Genomic DNA, 13129 nt, shown 5'->3' with positions numbered 1-13129 from the left:
CATGGGATGCTGAGAGCCCAGGCAGCTCATCCAAGGGCACGGGGGGGGGACTCCCACTGCTGTGCACACCCTGGCAGATGCCCCGGGGGCATATGCCCTCCAGATTAGTGCATGGGGCAGAGGCGGGCTGGGCTCTGTGCCCTGCTGCTGATGTCTCGGGAGCAGTGCGATGCCATGTGCCTGCCACGCGCGAAGCACAGAGCCCAGTCTGCAACAGCAGTCCTGCACACAGATCCGGGAGGTACATGCCCCCAGGCCTCTCTCGAGGTGCGCACAGTGGCAGGAGCCCTCCCCATGCCCCTGAACGAGGTGCCCAGGCTCCGAGCATCCCATGACCCGCCCCGGCTCTGGGGCCCCATTCACCCCTGCCTTGGCCTTTGCCCCACTCCCTCCCTCATCATGAGAGCTTCAGTCTCCCCCCGCACACACCTCTTCCCCACAACAGACTCACCTGCTGGTGGGTGTGCGCGCGTGTGCATGCAAACGTGCATGCGCTCAGGCCCTGCAAATAGTATTTTCTCTCTCCGCCTGTGTCTGAGCCAGGAAGCAGGAGATCCAGGGCAGGGGGGGTGCAGTGGTGTGATTGCACCCTGCTCTCTTTCCTGCTCCACCTAAACTTTTAGACCACCTGCCTGGGAGGCGCAGCAGCATTTCTATTCAGGCAGTGCTAAAGGAGTCGATTGACTTCGTGGCTTATTATAGTGTACCTGATTTCTGCTAATGAACCGCTCTTTTTTTAATGATCTTCATGTTTCATTAATCAAGTTATCCTTCCTTCTGTAGTTTTGGTGTCTGGTAGCTATTCCTGGTAATATCTCTCTTCTGTTTCACATCCCTGCCGACTGTTGTAGCTAAAAACCTTAACTCAGGTGTGGTAACATTTAACTCATGCGAATATTAACTCATGGAAACGATTGATCGAAGCGTTGGATGCACTGTCAAGATGCTGAAGGAGGCTAGATTTTGTTTTATGAATCAGAAGAAGAGACGTGCATTTAACTATCTTGAATATAGGGTTAATAAAACAATAGGTTTTGACTACTTTTGCCTAGTTTGTTGTGTTTTCCAATTTAATATATAATCTAGCAAATCTGTGCACATTCAGATAAGGTGATATTCATGGTTGCTTTAATCTTAAACTGAATAATATAGCCACAGGCCCCTAGCATATTAGTAAGGCTTGTAGATTTCTGTTTTATTTTCTACTTGGAGGAAAGTGCGTTGTGTTATGTGATGTTGCAGTACATCATCTGCATCCCGCTTTTCAAAATCCCAGGTCTGCCCATGAAACCAGGGTCTCATGATCCCCAGACCAGTGTCTGGACTGCAAGACTGTACTTCCAGGAGAGCAAAACAGTGAGATTGGAGCTCTCTGCAGTGCACTAAGGTAGGAGCTGTGGGCTTTCTCAGTGCTCAGCATCATCCCAAGGGGAACAACTAACAAACAACCAGGCAGAGAGATTCTGTCTTTACTCTTCCCAAAACACATGCTCTATCCAGAATGATAATCCAATGTTATCCCCATTTTTCTTACAGTCTCACTATGAGCCTTCAGTGAAATGCTAGGAAATGTGATATTTTGGGGAACTCATTCTGATAGCAGGTGCTTCTTTAATACAGCAGGAAAAAACCCCCCTGCGTGATCCAATGGCAAGAAGCTCAAGTGAGACATATTTAGACTAAAAATAAACTGCAAAATTTAACAGCATGGGTAATTAAACATTGCAAAAACTCAGCTAGAGATGTGGCGGATTCTCCATTGCTGAGTATATGTAAATCAGGCCTGAGATCTTTTTTTTTTCTTGCCTAAAGAGATGCAGTAGCTCAAACAAAAGTCATGGGCCTGATGCACAGATTACTGGATGAGTTTCCTTAGAGGTTTGCAAGAGGTCAGATGAAGTGATGCTAATGGTACCTTCTAGCCTTAAAAACTATCAATCTATTAATATTTCCTGTATGAGCTCTGGGTCATAGAGCACATTTCTATTGTGGTAAATGGATATTATCGTTTTGCTATATGTTTTTATGAGCGTTTGTAAAAGGCTTCTCTTTGCGGGATCTTTACCAACAAAAGTCAAGATGTTTACATTTTAATATAAATGTGAGATATGTATGACAAGTTTCAAACACACGGACATTTTTTTCCTGATACAGTAAACATACCAAACAAATCCTGATCCCATACTTACTCCCTTCTTGGGATTCATGCCCATTCAAGCACATTGGAATGACTTTGGAGCAGACATTGAAACAAAACATAAATGACAACAAAAGAGAGGTCACCTTTGGACCTTATCTCAACTGGTACCATTTCCCTTGACTTTAATGGGAATGCGACCTGTGAAAGGGCTAGAGAGAGGGCACTTCTCAGTGCCATTATTTAGACATTATTTCTATTCTGTGTACAGGCACCTTGCTGATGTACTGGGGTCCTGTGCTATCCATCATGTGGAAGCCTGGATAAATGTTGGCTAAATGCTACTATTCCTTAAAACGAGGCATCAGTCAGTGTCAGTTGTCCCAGATCCCAGCTATTCCTTACACTGGTCATTACTCCAGTGCCATCCCCAGCCCTGTGAAGCTGCTTAGCTTGGCAGGATGGGAAGAGCAAACCGCTCTCAGGCTCCACAGTTCTCCACACCGGTTTCCACGAAGCACAGGTTTGGCACAGGTTTCCTCATCTGCACCCGGGCAGTGCCCGGATAAGAGTGCAACACGCCCCTGCCCCGGGCGTCCTGTTCCGTGCGGGAGGGAGCAGTGCAGAGGAATCCCTTTGGAAACCGGGTAGGACTCCTTCAAAACCAGCTCTCAGGTGCAAACTGCCTCTCGCCGCTCCCGGCATCGCAGTTTGCCGAGGCCAGGCCGGGGAACGACCGGACACGTCCCTGCTCCTTCTCGCTAGGCGCGCGCTGCGTCTCCCCGAGTCGCTCCCGCCCCACTGCCGGGCCGGGCCGGGCCGGGAGGCGTGGGTGCCCGGCGAGCCCCGGCGCCCCCGCGAGGGGCAGAGAAGCGGGGCCGGCGCCGGCGCCGGGGCGGAGGGAGACTTTCCGTCTCGGCTGCAGGCAGACGCCGCCGGGACAAGCGAGCCGGGCTGGGGGCGCTCCGGATTTGGTTAATTAAAAGGGGCATCGACGGGATCAGCTGCTGCCCGCGGCTGCGCCCCGGCCCGGCCCTTCGCTCCCGGGCACAGCCGGCCGCCCCCTCCCTCTCCCCCGTGTCCTGCCCCGGGCGGGCGGGAGCCGCGGGGCTGCCGCTGCGGGAGCCGGACGGCGCCGGAGCCCGGGCCGGGAGCGGCGGGCGGCAGGGGGGTCCCGCGCGTGTTGCGGGCAGGTGGCTCCTCTCTGCTCCCGGCCCAGCCCGTCCCCTCGGGGCTGTGCCCTGCCCTTCCTGCTGCGGGCCCGCGGCTGCCGTCGCCGTCGTCGCGGGGGCCAGAAACCGATGGGACATGGCTGTGTGTGCGGGGGGGCGGCTCTGCTGCTCTGCGAAGAAATGCAAAGGAGTTGAGCTCCTGCTAGAAACGAGTCTTGGCACTGATCCGCCCCCGGCCAGACTCCGAGCGGGGTCCGCCCCCCCCCGAGAAGCAACGGCCCCCCGGGAGCCGCCTCTGGGGCAGCGCCGGAGCCCGGACTCGGCAGCGCGGGGAGGAAAGCTCCAGGGAGGGCTCCTTAGCCCGGTTTTGCTGAAGGAAGAGTTTCAGCGCCCCCGTAATAATGCTACAGCCTGGATAGTTCCTCCACAATCGCAACGTGAGGTGTTTATTTTAAGACATTAAAACACGTCCCCCCGCCCCTTCCAGCACGACCCCAGACGTTGGGGGGGGGGGGAGAGGTGTGTGTGCGTGTTTCTGTGTGAGACACGGGGGTGGGGTGGGCCCGTGTGTGTTTCTGTGTGAGAAGCAGTGGGGGGGGGGGGAGGGGGCCGTGTGTGGGGGGGTGCCCGTCCGCGGTCGGGCCCCGCCGGGCTGCTCTCCGGTGCCGGCTCGACTCTCCCTTCAGCTCTTTCCTGCTCCTAGAAAGTCTCCGGCGAGTAAAGGGCTGAGCCCCCTCCCCGCTCCCGCCAGCCGAGGCGCGGCCCGGGAGGCGCCGGGAAGTGGAGGCGGCGGGAGCCGGCCGTGCCTGCTGGGGGGCGCTGTTAGGTTTGGCAGCCGCTAAACGCCGACTGGCGGCCGGGACGATCCCGCGAGGGCTGCTCCCGCTCCGCGCGGGGCTCGGCCTCCCCCCGCTCCGCCGTCCTACGGATGTGCGGAGCCCTTGGTGCCACCGCTCGGCTCCGCGCCCCTCCCGGCCGGCTGTGCAGGCCGAGCCCGCCAGTGCGCTGTCCCGCCCGACGTGCAGCAGGCTCCCTCCCTCCCTCAGGGTTCTCGCACCCACAACCGACACGGGCTCAGCCCCCGCCCACACAACCGGCAGCACCGCTCAAAGGTGCACCCACCCTGCACTGCCCAGCCCCGCGCTGCCCGCGGCTCTTTAACGCCTCCTGAACCAATAAGGATCCCTCCTCGCCCCCGCGCCCCGCCCCGTCGGCGCAGCCCGCCCTCCCGTTGGCTGCCCTGGCCGGCTCATTAGCATCTGGAGCGCGCCGCTTATAGGTCGGCGGGGCTGCCTGTCAAGGCGCCGCTCCAGCCCCTGCTCACCGGGCTGCGGGGCTGCGGCGGGGCCGGGCAGTGCGCGGCTGAGCCGTCGGGGGGCCGTGGCGCCGCGCGGCGGGGGCAGGGCGATGCCGAGCCCCGCTCGCTGAGCCACAGCCGGGATGCCGCCCCGCGGAGCCCCGCCGCCCCGGCGCTAGCCTGTGCTGCCCGGCGGGGCGGGAGCGCCGAGCCATGCTGCCCGGCCTATGGGACATCGCCTGAGCTGCTGCCGCCGCCGCCGCCTCGATGCCCCCGGCCCCCCGCAGCCGCCGCCGCCGCCCGCCCCGGTGAGGAGGAAGCTGCTGCTGCTCCTCATCATGCTCGCGCTCTGGCTCTGCATGTTCTACTCGTGCGCCGGCTCCTGCGCCGCCCTGCCCGGCCTCGTGCTGCTCGGCGCCCCGCCGCCCCCCGCCGCCGCCCCCGCGCCCGGGCTGCCCAAGCTGCTGCTGCGGGCGCCCGCCAAGGCGCCGCCGGACGAGCTCCCCGACGCGCCCAGCCCCATCTCCAGCTTCTTCAACGGCTCCGGCTCCAAGCAGCTGCCGCAGGCCGTCATCATCGGCGTGAAGAAGGGCGGCACGCGGGCGCTGCTGGAGTTCCTGCGCGTGCACCCGGACGTCAGGGCCGTGGGCGCCGAGCCCCACTTCTTCGACCGCAACTACGAGCGGGGCCTCGCCTGGTACAGGTACCCCGGGGACGTGTCGTGTCCTCCCCACCCCCGGGCGCGCACCTGCGGCCCGGACCCGCCACCGCGGGGTGTATGCCGGGGGTGGGGATCAGCCTCGGCTGCGCGGTGCCCCCCCCCCCCCCAGTCGTCCCCGACGGGCCCCTGGTGTCCCGGATCGGGCCCGGGGGTCCCGCTCCCCCCCGAGGGCGGCCGGTGCGCGGGGCGCAGGATCGGGCCCGCGGGGCCGGCGCGGCGGCGGGCGGCAGTGATCTCTGTCGGGGGCAGAGCGCATTGCAGCCCCGCGCGGTTGCTGCGGGACCCTGCGGGCGCGCGGAGCCTGGGGCAGCCGAGCGCGGCCCCCGCCGGCTCTGTCCTCTCCGCCCGGCCCCCGCGCGGCCGCTCCTCGGCGTGGTCGTGGGGCTTCGGCCGCACGGCGGGACAAGCGCGCTGCGCGTGGGGGGACGCAGCTTTCGCCCCGAGAGGAGCCGTGCCCGGGGCGCTGGGCGGCCGCGGAGAACTGTAGGGAGGAAAGTTGAAACCGGCTTGAGGAGCGGACTGATCACCTGCCGCCTTCCTCGGCCTCGGCCCCTCTCTCCATCGAGGCCTGGGCTGGGCGCTCAGTGCTGCGTGTGTGTGGACACGGTGCTAAAAAACCGCACCGCATGGCTATACCTATCCTCAGATGCATCCACCCCGATGCTCAGCCGGGCAGAGAAACCCCATGCTGTCCTTGGGGGTGGGGGGAATTAAAGGAAAATGCTCTCCTCCTAACCTTGCCCTGCAGCAGGTAATGTAAATCATGAGCTTCGCACTGCTCCTGAACTTGCTTGTCTGGATCTTGCAGCTGCGATTCGTTTCTCCCTAGGAAAAACTCAAGTAAAAATGCAAACTGGCCAGTGTTGCGACACATTCGGGCATATCATGTCCTGAATCCAGAAACAAGACTTCTTCAAGTAAGGAGGGTTTCTGTTGGAGTCTGAGCAATTTACCCCCAAAGGAGGGAAGAGGTTATCTTTCTCAGTTGCAAACTTTTTTTTCTTTCCCTGAGAGGGCACAAAAATAAAATAGGTGAAGCTAAGAACAGCAACACTTTAAACACACACGTGTGTATATATAATTTTTTTTTTTTTATACCAGCTATAAATATTTTTTGGGGGGAACCCCAAATTTTGTTTTAATTCACATTTTAAGAGTTTCTTGCAGACTCTTGAAATGTTGGGACCTGTTGGGTCCCAATCCCCCCCTCCTCCCTTCCCCCTTCCCCCCTCCCCTCCAAAAAAAAAAAAAAAAAAAGTAACAAAATAAGGAATGAGAACCAAAGCCCAGTTACTCTTGGGAGCAGGCTGCTTTATTGATGGCCTTTGAAGACGGGGTGCAGAAGTCATAACTCTTTAAATGCTGTTTTGTCCTTATTAAGATTTGCTGGATTCATCTTCTCTCATTCGGTTTAGTTCCCTGCCGGCTGTTTTTCCTGGCCGTGTGGAGTAGTTGGGAATCAAGGGAAGAAAACTTTTTTCTTTTCAGGGTGTTGGAGCCACCAAACTCAAATCGGGGCCATGTCAAGTTCTTTGTTTTATTACTTGTTTAGCAGGGTAATGCCAACTTCATTAGCAGAGGTTGAGGAGAGACTGATCTTGTCGCAGTTATTACCTTCAAGGAAGATACATGAAGAAGAGTCAAGGCACTAGATTTTTTTTTTTTTTTTTTTTTTTTTAAAACATCCTCCCCATAAACTACAGCACAACTAATGAGCAGAGCTGTCAGGGTGATGAGAAACATTTAACTTCTGCACTAATCTTTGGTGAAAGAGCAGCGTTAGGATCCTGCTGCAGCCCGGGAAAGATAATTGGGTGGAAAAATGTGAACTTTTTTATTAAAATACTGCTTCCCTTCCTCCCCTCCCCACCCCCAGCAAGGCAGTCTGTATCCCAGCACCTCCTGATAAGTGGTGAAAAGCCATCCACCCAGTCCCTTCCAACTAGAAGCAGAGAGGCTTAAAGTTTAACTTAAGCAAAGGAAACTTTTAGTGGGCTGAGTGTGCAGGACCTGCATCTCAGCTAGGCGCTGTGATTCTTTTTTTTTTTTTTCCTCTGAAAAATAGAACCGATTTGGGCTTTCTAGAAAGTTGGGCAGTGATGGGTTTTGTATGTGTTTATTTTTTTTATTTTTTTTGGGGGGGGGCGGTGGCTTTTCTTTTGTCTTTGTTTAGAAGTGTACCACTAATGAAGAATCTTGTTACTGCCTTTTAATTGGAAACCTTAAATTATCCAGGGATTATTAGTATGAATGCAGTAACCTAAGCACATAAATAATGCCTAGTATTTATACGTCTCAAACAATGCTGCGCGCAGAACATTCTTAAGATGGAAGCGTGGGCGGAAGAGACATTTATTACCATGTTTCAAGGTTTAGACTGTACTCTGCCATGTGACACATGTTATCTGTTTGGGGTATTCAGAAGTTATTGCCCGATTTGTATAATGTACACTTGACAGGCTGGAACGTTGTAAGTCGTCTCTTCTGGTGAACTGCCCTGCTTAAAACCGTTAGGTAGGTAATGATTTTGTAGATTGATAATTAGAGGCGCTGTGGTAGCAAAGCAGTTGAAATCTGCATTAACCATTAGAATATGATGGTAGTTCCACTTGGCCTGACAAGATACTGTTAACTTTTAAACAAAAAGAGACTTGTGGGTGATAGTTTTGTTAGAAGTTTGCTTTATTTCCACCCCCCCTCCCCACACACACACCTTTCCTACTGTTGTGATAGGAGAAAGACTCAGAATTGGGAAGAGCGAGCCCCTGCACTCCTATTTTTGACCAGGTTTAAAATATTTTTGTTCTAAATGATTCATGGCCCCCATTTGCATCCATCAGCTTTTTGTTTTTTGGCACATTTTTTAAGAACGGTTACACGTACCCGTGGGCATTTAACATTGTGCTTTTTGTTTTCCTAATATTGCCCAATAGTTTGTCTAATCTGCACAAATATTTAACTGGAATCTATTTTTAGAAGAGAGAATAGGCAATTCATGCTAAAAGCACAGTTACTCACAGAAGCTACAAATAAAAGTTGTATTGGTGACTGCATAACTGATCTTTATATCAGTTTGCATGGATATTACTTTTACTGTTTCTGAAATCCCTCTCTCTTTCCTCCCCTCCCCCCTCTTCAGTATCTTAAACCTTACTTTTAGCATTGTTAGGATGCTTTACACATTTTTCTGATATTGAAACAAGACTGTGCAGTGTGGCAGTCTTAACAGAGCCAGGCTTTTATTTTTGACCTGTACTGAAAATATAGAGCAACAACAAAAGAAAACTTGCAGTTTGCTCTGTGATTTAAAGCATATTACTGGCTGTTCTTTTTGAAAGGTATTTTACAACATTTTGGAACTTCTGCCACTTGAATTTCCCTAGCATCTCTTATCCCACTCATTAGACACACCTATCTGGGACTCTTATTTAACAGACAGGCTGCTTCGTTTGGAAGCATTATGAAAATAATAGAATTGCTGCCTTCTCTGGAGTAAAAATGGTGTAGAATTGTTTGGGTTATGAGATTAAACTTCTCTTTATCTGCAGGAAGTTTCAGAGCAATAAAATATACGTTTGGTGACAGTTTTTAGCAGGGAGCATTATCATAAAATGCGGTGTAATTGATCTACAATTTTTATTGCTTTATTTACAAGCGTATAAATACACAAATACGTCTGCATCTGAGAGGTTCCATGTGCATGATTATTAATGTGCACAGGGATGTACAAGATTGGACCCTTAAAGGGGAGGGAAGTCCAGTCTCTCGGTCAGATGTTTAAAGCCCATGTTTAGCCGTGTCCCCAAAAGATCATTTGCATATACAATGCAAATACTCGCCTGCATAGTTAAACGTGCATATAAGTAGCACAAAAAGTGATGCAGCACAAATCTTTTAATATGTTTGTATGTTGGGTTTTTATTTTTGAAAGAACTTTTGCCAACAGGTTTTTTAAAAAAAAACAGTGTGAGGGAATATAAAAATTAGAAGTGGAAAATGAGCTCCACCTTGTGAATTTAGGTAAAAATCTGCGTGGCATTTTTAAGCTCTCTACATTTTTAATTTGACTGCAGTTAGAAAGACACCCCCGTGCCCCACTTCCTGTTTTACTAACAGAAATTAAAGTCCGACAACATATATTATGCAGCGCTTACTGAGAGGAATCGGATAAGATCTAGCTAAAAAGAAATCTCTCTGAAATCACTTTCACTTTACCAAATCTAGAGTTTCAGTCAAAGTGTACAGCCCACCCCAGGGCTGTTAAACTGATCTAAAAAAGAAACTGCATTTATTATACAGCATTTTGAAAGGAGAGCCTGCATGTTACAAAGCAAAAAGAGCTGTCAAGATTTATTAGAAAAATGGTGTTGATTGTCTTGAACTCTGTTTTTAATTAGGTACCTAAATTAGACCATAAAATGGTTGATTAATCTCTTACAAGTTGGGGGGGGGGTGGTAAAACACTTATGATAAATTAATTTGTTATCCCATATGCAGCAAGTCAAAGTTAATATTTAAAGGAAACATTCACTTGAAATTTGAAATAGCAATATCAAAATGTATTCGTATCAGTTTTTGAATGATTCATTCACATAGAATTCTCTGATTAAAAGCTAATTGTATTCAGAGGCCCTGATGTCGCTCCAGTTGCGCGTGTAACCAGTACAAATGGGCTCCTTACTTCAAATGGACAATTTCAAAAGTTTGGTCTTTACATGTTCAGAATACACTTTAAAGTGACTTCAGTGGCATTTAGGTTTCTAAATTACTTATGTGCATGAATGTATCACCCTGATTGTTTGCAGGAATACTGTAGTGGGTAAAAGGCTAGATTTGCCAAACTATGTAGAACTATTTCAAATCTTATGGCGTCTTTTTAAATTTAAATTTTGTGTGTTGTGAAATCCTGACACTAGCTGAATTAAGTGCAAGAGTTTCTGTTTAAAGTCTAGGGTTAAAACTGAGATGCTCAAGATTGGACTTCAGCGGTTTTAAGACTCATTGAAGATCAAACACTTCTATAATATTTTTTGAGACTTTTTCTATTACTTTGTTATCAAATCAATACACATCTATTCCTTCATTTTTTTTAGGTCATGTTTGTTTATAAAGGTGACTTTTTAACATTCTTTCTATAAAATGTCTATTGAGCTAAATGCAGATATGCTGGAGTAATTCCTAACTTTCTTTCTTCCTTTCCTTTTTTTTTTTTTTTTTTTTTTCTTAAACTGTTCACACACAACCCAACTGAAGTCAGTGGGACTCTTGCAGTTGTAGAGTTATCATGTGCATAAGTATTGCAGGATTGGGTCCTTTCTATGCAAATGAAAAGTTTAAACACTTAACAGTTGGGCCCTAAAGAGTCTTTGTCTTGGTCTAGCAATATTTCACCGGGACACTTGCTACGGTATCTAACAAAAAGTACCAACTGCTGAAAAAGTTGGTTCTAGAATAGAACAATCCCTCTGGAGTTAAAGAAGTTTGTGTACACATCAGCGAGACTGCTCTTAAATAGAGCTTGCTTATTACATTGATGAAAGCTTCCATTCTCAAACAGCATTTGATTAATCGTATCAATTGATTTCTTTTTTTTTTTTTTTTTTTTTGTGCCTGAAGTTTTTGTCTATAAATTGCATGGTGTAATGGCCTGTGAGGGGGAGAGCCAAAATGCAAAATTGATTTTTGTTTTTCTGTCTAATTGTCTGCTAGGTAAAGGGGTTGTTGAAGCAAAGCATAACGTGATTTTTCTACTACTGCCAAAATAAAGTAAAATCAGGTGGTGCTGACAAATATAGTGTCTGAAGTAGCAAAGTGACAAGAGGATAAATTGATTGGATTTTTGATAAGGAGATAGCTGGAGATCCAATGGCAACAAATTCTGTACACGTGTTGCATTTTTTTTGGGTAATGAATACAGCATGTTAGCTGCTTCATATGAAAATATTTACCATGACAGAAAAGAAACAAGATCCAGCCATTACTGCAAACTAATTATAAGTGGACTATGGAATTTTTGATATTTAATAAGTTTCCTCTTTGGGATTTTCTTAAATTGCAGTGTGCAGCAATAATCTGTGTGTACCCGTGGGGAGAAGGAAATAACCCTCATGCTTCATTATACAGAACTATTGCTTCCTTATAGGTTGATTTTAAAAAAAAAAAAAAAAAAAAAAAAATGTCACTCAAAAGCCTAGGTCATATTCCTTTTTTATTATTCCCTTGTGTCCCTCCTTTTTTGTGCAATAACAAGGCATTTTTAAATATTACTAGGGACCTAAAGGTCTGTCTCTCCAAAATTATAATTCGAGGGACCCAAAAGCCAACAGGCAACATAAATTGGGAATCATTTGATCTACTGTAGGCCCAGTTTTCTGCAGTACCAAGCACCTCTTGAATTGCTCTGAATAATCTTGGAAAGTGCCTTAATGTGCATTGCAGCAGAGCTAGTTAAGTAACAGTGCCATGAATGTGCATTGTGCTCTGCAAAATACGGATAGGCCATGACTCAAAGCTTGCCTCAGTTCTCCTGCACGTTCACAGTTCCTGCTTTTCTCATTCTCTCCTCTGAGAACATATGCATGTATAGTGACTCCTTCAAGCATGTTAAAAGCTATATTTATTCCTTTTTTTCTTTCTTCTATCATGGTAACCTCTAGGAATCCCAGCTGAAGATTAGGACTCTGTTGTACAAAGGTGGAGCTGTTTCACAGTAACTGTAGAATGGAGAGGGATTTCATATGCATTTTCCACAGAAACGTGATAATTGCTATAAAGAAATTGTCTCTTATTGGTCCTAAGATTATTGTTAAAAATCATAAACAGGATGGATGGGGGCGCCAAACCAATTCCTGTTTGGGTGAAGTCTCACTAAAATTACAGGGGCCCTATGAAGTTAATCTCAGACTCGCATTGACTTCAGTGCGGCCCAGGACTACCCACAATTGCTGCTGCTCTGTAAATACCTGATTTACAGCGATGACAACGGTGTAGGACTAGCTGTTTCCTCCCAGCTCCGTCCGTCAGGGTATTTGACTGGTAGGGCCATTGATACAAAGGCTGGGAGCTGAGTACCATCTACCGCCAGCGTGTCTCTGGGGGCAGTTAGATGCTTACAAGACTGAGCTTTTTAAAGACTCACAGAAATTCTTTCGGACTGGACCCAAATTCTTTGGATTAAGCTTGTTGCATATGAACTATAGCATCTGTGCAAGGAAGACTAGCTCTTGTAATACATGACCTCGAATTCTATTTAGTTGGAAGAAAAACTACAATTTATTTCTTAAGAAGGCTTTATTCTTTTTGGACCAGTTTTGCATTAAACCTGTTTTCCCCCTTTTGGGTCACCCCCCCCCTTTCATTTTTTTTAGAGAAAAAGAAAAAGTAGATCTCGCAATCTATACTGTGAACAGTACGGTTTTAAATGAGTAACAACTCAGGATTTTTTTTCTCCACACGCTCATTAAAGTTTGCAGGCAAGAGTCCAATAAGATTTTTAAATGGAGCTATCATTGTGTCTCTTCCAAAAAAACAAATTTGCTCTGCAGGGCATTTAATGCCCTCAGTCAAATTCCAAGAGACCCAGATGACATTGTCTTAGTTACTTAGTGAAGTTATGAACAAAATGGCTCCCAAAAAGGAGGGCTGGACTGCTATGATCAGTCAGCAAGGCCCTTGTGTTTGCGTGGGATCATGCCTTTAGATCTGAGGAGGGTTGAGCTGTTCAAACAGATGGCAAAGATTATTCGTGTTGCTGGGGTTTCAGTGCTCTACTCTGTTTCAAGCATGTCGCCCGATATGACGCA

General features: G+C 48.9%; 1 protein-coding gene across 1 annotated transcript in view; it reads left to right on the top strand.

Annotated features, from left to right (window-relative positions):
* Positions 1 to 4618: 4618 nt before the first annotated feature.
* The window catches only part of HS3ST3B1 (heparan sulfate-glucosamine 3-sulfotransferase 3B1), a 41057-nt gene continuing 32546 nt past the window's right edge, over positions 4619 to 13129 (top strand). The window contains exon 1 of the mRNA XM_090059389.1: positions 4619 to 5309. Within this exon, the coding sequence (XP_089915515.1) occupies positions 4834 to 5309 (476 nt within the window). The 5' untranslated portion in view covers positions 4619 to 4833. The remainder of the gene's footprint in view (positions 5310 to 13129) is intronic.

The sequence above is a fragment of the Crocodylus siamensis genome, chromosome 8 (assembly GCF_052110815.1).
Source record: "Crocodylus siamensis isolate JL-2025a chromosome 8, ASM5211081v1, whole genome shotgun sequence".
Taxonomy (NCBI): domain Eukaryota; kingdom Metazoa; phylum Chordata; order Crocodylia; family Crocodylidae; genus Crocodylus; species Crocodylus siamensis.
This window is presented reverse-complemented; position numbering and strand designations above follow the sequence as displayed.